The sequence below is a fragment of the Apium graveolens genome, chromosome 11 (genome assembly GCF_009905375.1).
Source record: "Apium graveolens cultivar Ventura chromosome 11, ASM990537v1, whole genome shotgun sequence".
Lineage (NCBI taxonomy): Eukaryota > Viridiplantae > Streptophyta > Magnoliopsida > Apiales > Apiaceae > Apium > Apium graveolens.
Window position 1 is genome coordinate 192,257,018 of NC_133657.1, and position 7,919 is coordinate 192,264,936.

Below are 7,919 nucleotides of genomic sequence, written 5' to 3' on the forward strand. Positions count from 1 at the left end.
GCTAAGGGTTCAAAATAAATATTCTCGCAAAATTTAAATCTCACCTGAGATAAATGATACAAATTTCCAAAGCAGGTGGGTGTCATAAATAATTTTTGAAAACCGCGTAAACAGATATCTAAATTTTGAAAATCAAATTTTAAAACAATTTTCGGAAATTAAAACGGTCATAGCAAATATTAACGGAATGAACTAAAAGTAGAACGGAATGAATCAAATAAATATAATGGACAAGAGGAGTAGCTCTGAATAAAAGGGGACAGAATCCGTACCTCGAAATCGCAACTTAATACTAACGAATTACGCAAATGATCCGCTAATTTCTCGGCCCGAATCTAATTATAAAAAAAATATAATTTATAATTAATATTATTGCTTTTTAAAAAAATTTATTTCTCAAATAACCCAAAATAAAATTTATATTAGTTAAATTTAACAGTTCCTAAGCACGAGTTAAATTACTGACAGACACACCACAAACCAGTCATGCTATTATCATACTTTACATACAAGTCTAGTACCAATTTGGAAATGTATGCACTGTGCTATCTAAATTAATTAAATAAAGAATGTAGACATATAGCTTAGCCAAGTCAGATAGGTTAACATGATTCACCGCAAAAATAATAATTGGTTATTTAAAAAAAATAAAAAAATAAATAACAAAGTACATATGCATACTAATAATAGCATTACATGCAAGGATCTCAATTAGTACACAACATATACATGGCATGTCATATGTATATTATAATGACATAAAAGTGACCTTCCAATACCAACTTACAGTAACAATAAAACCAAAGAAATAAATAACTCATTTAATTATAAAGGAAAAGATTTTAATTTGACTAACATGTACATACTCACTTACATATAATTGTACAATAATCTCACATTATTTTAACAACTCAAGACACATGTAACTTAAATATACTATCAATTAATTAATAAAATATGTATACTTAAACAAATCCATTGACATTATAAAACTATATCCAAGCCATGCATACGTACTAACAAAACTAAACAAAAAGAAAATATTATTTATTATTAAACAAATATATAATAAAAATTATTATTACATAACCCCAGTTGAACACGAGCAACAGACCATTAATTAATAACCTTTAATTATTACAAACTATATGAATCAGGGAGTGTACACAAGTCACACGGTCTCATGCTCATCTGTAATAATAACCTTTAATTATTTACACATTCCATATGTTACTCACAAGACCCTCAATATCGATAAAATATTATATAATTGTAATAGTGATGCATATACAGCCTACACAAATCAACTAGATTACAATCCTACATCATGGCAAGCAGGGGAGAAACTATATGTACCCGATTATTAATTTTAATAACAATTCATGAATAATTACCCGTTATTGTGGGCACAGAACTATTGTACCGGGATGAGCCTCTGTTCCTCACCTCCTCTCCTCGCTCTCCTCTTCTTTTTCTCGCCGCAACAGTCTCTTGATTATTAGGGTTATAATAATAACATGAGATTTTTATTTAAGAGGTGTGTCTATTATATATAGACCATGTATCACTCCTTTTCCTATTCTAATTACTAACTCAAAATAAATTCTTTTTTTTATTCTTATTCTAATTTGAATCAAATTCATTACTAATTATTATTATTATTATTATTATTATTATTATTATTATTATTATTATTATTATTATTATTTTAAATCACTGATATTACATATATACCCTCTTAAAAAGGATTCTGTCCCCGGAATCAAACGAAACTAAATACTCGTACCTGAATCGAATAAATGCGGATATTTCTCACGAATAGATTCTTCTAATTCCCAAGTAGCTTCTCTCTCAGAATGATTTTTCCGCAAAACCTTCACAAACGGAATGGTGTTCTTCCTCAAAACTCGCTCCTCTCGAGCTAAGATAGCCTCAGCTTCTTCCTCACAAGAAAGATCCTCTCTAATCTTATGTAATGGGTACTGAACTACGTGTAATGGATGATATTTGTAGCCCCTCAAAACCGACACATGAAACACATTATGCACATGAGATAGTTGTGGTGGCAACGCAACTCTATAAGATACTTCCCCTACTTTCTCCATAACGTCAAAAGGGCCAACATATCTCGGACTAAGCTTTCCCTTCATACCAAAACGCTTCACACCCTTACAAGGCGACACCTTTAAGAACACATGATCACCTGGCTCAAATCCACCAAACTTCCGATGTTGGTCCGCATAACTCTTTTGACGAGATCGAGCTTCCTTCAGATTTTCTTTAACTTTCTCTACCTTCTCATTAGTAATTCTAACTAACTCTGGCCCTTCGATGACTCTCTCACCAACCTCATCCCAACAAGATGGTGCCCTACATCTCCTACCATACAGATCCTCAAATGGTGGCATACCAATACTCGCGTGCCAACTGTTATTATACGCAAACTCAACCAGATATAAATATTTATCCCAATCACCTGTCCACTCTAACACGCAAGCCCTCAACATATCCTCCAATGTCTGAATCGTCCTCTCTGACTCTCCATCGGTCTGCGGATGATAAGCTGTACTGAAATTAAGCCTCGTACCCCAAGCTTGCTGGAATCCCTTCCAAAATGTGATGTAAACCTCGTATCTCTGTCAGAAACTATCGACACAGGCACACCATGCAGTCTAACAATATCTCGCTGAAAAATCTCTGTCAACTCATGAACATGAGTAGTCTCTCTAATAGGCAAGAAGTGAGCGGACTTAGTGAGTCTATCAATCACCACCCATATGACATCGTTCTTCTTGAAAGTCCTCGGCAAATGAGTCACAAAATCCATAGTAATGTTTTCCCACTTCCAAACTGGAATATCTAGCTGATGCAATAATCCACTAGGCCTCTGATGGTCTATCTTCACTTGTTAACATGTAAGACATTTTCCCACAAATTCTGCTATATCTCCCTTCATTCCACTCCACCAGAAATGCTTCTTTAAATCTCCATACATCTTGGTGGAACCTGGATGAATAGAAAATGAAGAACTATGAGCCTCCTTCAAAATTTCCTCACGAATCGTCGGGTCTGCGGGCACGCACAATTTACTACCCAGCCACATCACACCCTCATCATCGACATGAAATTATGTTTGCTTTCCACCTGCCACCTCGGATCTAATAGCTTCCAAACCTGTATCACTCTTATGAGCTTCTTTAACCCTTGAAACAAGATTCGGTTCCACTTTCAAATTTGCAATGCTACCACTTGATCCTCTAACATACAACTCAACACCCAAGCGCTCCAAATCTGAAATAAGGTGCGGCTGAGTAATGAGAGATGCAACACTCCCCAAGTTCTTCCTACTAAGAGCGTCTGCCACTACATTAGCCTTCCCCGGATGGTACTAAATATTTGCATCATAATCCTTAAGAAGTTCAAGCCACCTCCGCTGCCTCATGTTAAGCTCCTTCTGAGTAAAGATGTATTTGAGACTCTTGTGATCAGTAAAGATGTCACAAGTCTCTCCATAAAGATAGTGTCTCCAGATCTTCAAAGCAAAGACCACTACTGCTAACTCCAAGTCATGGGTAGGATAGTTTACCTCATAAGGTTTAAGTTGCCTAGAGGCGTAGGAAATCACTTTCCCATGCTGCATAGGCACACACCCCAATCCTCTCTTAGAAGCATCAATATAAACCTGAAAACCTCCACTCCCTGATGACAACACAAGTATTGGAGCTGACACCAACCTCTTCTTTAACTCTTGAAAGCTCTTATCACGATCATCGTTCCACTCGAACTTAATTCCCTTCCTCATTAGCTGAGTCAATGGAAAAGCTATGGAAGAGAAACCTTCCACAAAATGCCTGTAGTAACCTGCCAAACCCAAGAAACTCCTCACCTTCGTCACATTGCTAGGTCTGGGCCAATTAGTAATAGCCTCGACTTTCGCAGGATCCAACTCAATGCCCCTACCAGATACAATATGCCCCAAGAATGCCACTTCCTCCAACCAGAATTCACACTTGGAAAATTTCGCAAACAACTTCTTCTCCCTCAAAATTTCAAGTACAGTACGTAAATGCTCCTCATGCTCCTCTCTGCTCCTAGAGTATATCAAGATATCATCGATGAAGACCACCACAAATTTATCCAGATAATCATGAAAGACCCGATTCATCAAATCCATAAATACCGCTGGTGCATTCATCAACCCAAAGGACATCACGAGAAACTCATAATGACCATAACGAGTGCGAAATGCAGTCTTCGGAATGTCTTCCTCCCTAACTCGTAACTGATGGTAACCAGATCTCAAATCTATCTTCAAAAAGTACTTCGCCCCTTGTAACTGATCAAACAAGTCATCAATGTGTGGCAAAGGATACCTGTTTCTGACAGTCACCTTATTCAACTCCCTGTAGTCAATGCACAACCTCATGGAACCATCCTTCTTCTTCACAAACAGCACTGGAGCGCCCCAAGGAGATACACTTGGCCTAATAAATCCTCTATCCAACAACTCTTGCAACTGCTCCTTCAATTCTTGCAACTCAAGTGGTGCCATTCGATAAGGCGCCTTGGAAATAGGCTCAGCACCTGGAACTAGTTCAATAGTAAACTCCACCTCTCTATGTGGTGGCAAACCTGGTAGCTCATCGGGGAACACATCTTCATACTCCCTCACAACTGGATAATCCTCGATGCGAGGTTCATCCTTCGATGTATCCTTCACGAAAGAAAGGTAGCCATCACAGCCCTTAGACAACAATTTACTCGCCTTTAGAGCAGAAATTAACTTAACATCCCCCTTCGGCTGAGACCCTTGGTATACAAATTCTGGTTTATCTGTATCCCCAAAGATCACCCTTTTTCCTTGACAATCAATTGTGGCACGATGTTCACTCAACCAATCCATACCCAAGATAACATCAAAGTCATGCATCTCCATCGGAAGCAAGTTAACCTTATAATTTCTATCTCCAACAGCTATCGGACACTCTCGATACATATCAGAAATAATAACAGAATTCCCCATCGGGGTAGAAATAGACATATGAGGATATAATAATGAAGGTGCAACGTCAAGATGACAAACAAACAATAAAGACACAACAGAATGGGTTGAACCAGTATCAAATAACACATAAGCATCACGTCTACCAACAAGAAGTGTTCTTGAAACGGTACATGAATTAGCTACTACCTGATTTGCCGTCAATGCAAACACTTTGGCTGTAGGATTCTGCTGACTTCCACTGCCACTACCACCGCCACCTCCTCCTCCGCCAGGGTTGCGTGACACTGTGCAATCCTTTGCCCTATGGGACAAGCTACCACACAAGAAACAAGCCCCAGTCTGTCTGTAACAAGCTCTACCTGGATGATGTCCACCACATGTAGCACAAAGAGCCACTGGAATCATATTGGGGTTTCCCCCATATACTGAGTAACGGCTCTGCCCCTGCTGACGATTCTGCCACTGCCTAGGTTGCTTCTGTCGTTGAAACTGCTGATTCTGATTCTGACCAACATACTGATTCCGACCGTGGAATGACTGACAACCCCTATTCTGATTTTGTCCGCGCCACTGTCCCTGCTGACCATTCTGACCTCCATACCACTGTCTACCCTGTGCAAAACCCTGATCATCCCTAGTCCTCTTACTACCACTGTTAAACCTGGAAGTCCTGAAATCTATGCGCTCCTTCTCAACATCTTTGCTGCATCAGCCGCCTCTGCCACATTATCAAATTTAAAAGAAATTATGGAACCCCTCAGATGAGACTTCAACCCCCATTTAAATTTATCAGCCTGCTGCGCAGCAGTCCCTGCAACTGTCCCAGCAAATCCAGCCAGCCTTATAAACCTCGCCATATAATCAGTAATGCTCTCATCCTGGTGCTGCATAATAGAATGAAACTCCCTCAAATAAGCCTCCCTATCAGCATTAGAGAAGTACTGCTCATAGAATACTTCCCTGAATCCCTGCCATTCCAAAGCCTCTGCATACTGCTCCCCTTTAGTACCTTTCACTCCTCTCCACCACCTCTGAGCATCGCCCTCCAACTTATACACAGCTAACCTGACCTTCTGAATCTCATAACAACCTAGTGCATCAAAAATCTTCCCGAGATGAACAATCCAATTTTCAGCATCAATGGGAGTCGGTGCTGCACTAAAAGAGTCGGGTTTCTGCTTCACAAACCTCTCCAACCATACAAACGGCTCCAGCTGATGGCCCTGACCATTCTGATTCTGATTACCATTGCCATTCTGATTTCCGTTTCCATTTTGATTTCCCTCTCCATTCTGATTTCCTTCTCCATTCCGATTTCCCTCTCCATTCTGATTTTCTTGGTTTGCCAAAGCCTGCTGTACACCCTGAGCCACTGCTTGCCCTATCATCTCAGTAAGCTGAACGGGGTCAATATGAAAAGGATCACGTCTAGGAGGCATCTACAATATAAAATAGCGAACGAATGAAGATTACGAGAATAAATATGATGAAGCAGTTATAAACAGATTTCAAATGATAAAGCAGAATACCCATCCTATTGTCTACCCAAACTCACAGGTCAACCTAAGTAGGTTTTCTACAAGAAAGAACCTAAGCTCTGATACCATCTCTGTAACACCCCCTTCTTAAAATAGAAGGGAAATATTACTTAAAATCCATAAACCTGCAAACAGAGCACTAATATATTTCTAACAATAATTAAACAGTCTAAAATCTCCAAAATAATATTAAATCTCCAAAATGTCTAAACCAAATATATAAATGCTGAAATCTCTAATAAGTAATTATGTCTGAATAATGATAGAAGTCTGAAATCCTAAGAACGAAATAAAGGGAGCTCTCCATCACACAATCCCAGATCCCCCTAAGCACCTGCCAGAAAAAAATACGGCATGAGCCAAACGCCCAGTACGGATTTGGAATACAATTTATAAAACAAAAGATCAGAAATAAATAATCAGCAATTTTCAATAAAACAACAATTTTAAAAATAAGTAAGGCTGAAACAACGAGGGGTTAGGATATTTTATACCGAGATCAGAACAGATACAAATACACACATCATAGGGTACCTAATGCGTGCAACAGAATGGATAACGTGTTCGGCATATACAACGTCACCATAAATAAAATCACAAATCAAACTCTGGGTGCACCCACGTATCCTAACAAATATCAAATACGCAAAAGCTCCTCCCAAGAGCTAACAGAAGGATACGCCGTGACCAATCACACTGTCACGGAAGTGTCATGTCACTGGTGCCGCAATGACATGGCTGTAGTACCCCTACAGCTGGTTAACTCGGTATACCCTATATCACGCTAAGGGTTCAAAATAAATATTCTCACAAAATTTAAAACTCACCTGAGATAAATGATACAAATTTCCAAAGCAGGTGGGTGTCATAAATAATTTTTGAAAACCGCGTAAACAGATATCTAAATTTTCAAAATCAAATTTTAAAACAATTTTCGGAAGTTAAAACGGTCAAAGCAAATATTAACGGAATGAACAGAAAGTAGAACGGAATGAATCAAATAAATATAACGGACAAGAGGAGTAGCGCTGAATAAAAGGGGACAGAATCTGTACCTCGAAATCGCAACTTAATACTAACGAATTACGCAAATGATCCGCTAATTTCCCGGCCCGAATCTAATTAAAAAAAATATAATTTATAATTAATATTATTGCTTTTTTAAAAAAAATTATTTCTCAAATAACCCAAAATAAAATTTATATTAGTTAAATTTAACAGTTCCTAAGCACGAGTTATATTACTGACAGAGACACCACAAACCAGTCATGTTATTATCATACTTTATATACAAGTCTAGTACCAATTTGGAAATGTATGCACTATGCTATCTAAATTAATTAAATAAAGAATGTAGACATATAGCTTAGCCAAGT

The 7,919-nt window shown here is 38.3% G+C and overlaps 1 protein-coding gene across 1 annotated transcript; it reads right to left on the reverse strand.

Moving 5' to 3' along the window:
- Positions 1-300: 300 nt before the first annotated feature.
- On the reverse strand, positions 301-6,444 carry LOC141696341 (uncharacterized). Its single transcript, XM_074500495.1, has 6 exons — positions 5,774-6,444; positions 4,432-5,708; positions 3,587-3,861; positions 2,588-2,646; positions 2,204-2,427; positions 301-335 (listed from the first exon to the last, which is right to left on the reverse strand). Exons 1-6 carry the CDS (start codon positions 6,442-6,444, stop codon positions 301-303), a joined length of 2,541 nt encoding a protein of 846 aa, XP_074356596.1.
- Positions 6,445-7,919: the final 1,475 nt, after the last annotated feature.

What these genes read in the sequence shown, in the direction of transcription:
- LOC141696341 (XM_074500495.1), bottom strand. Translation starts at nt 6,444, where the DNA reads ATGCCTCCTAGACGTGATCCTTTTCATATTGACCCCGTTCAGCTTACT. An exon ending in AAATTTAAATGGGGGTTGAA is followed by an intron (nt 5,709 to 5,773) that starts GTCTCATCTGAG and finishes CGGCTGATGCAG; the next exon opens with CAAAGATGTTGAGAAGGAGC. An exon ending in GTTTGGTGGATTTGAGCCAG is followed by an intron (nt 336 to 2,203) that starts GTGATCATGTGT and finishes TTTTATAATTAG; the next exon opens with ATTCGGGCCGAGAAATTAGC.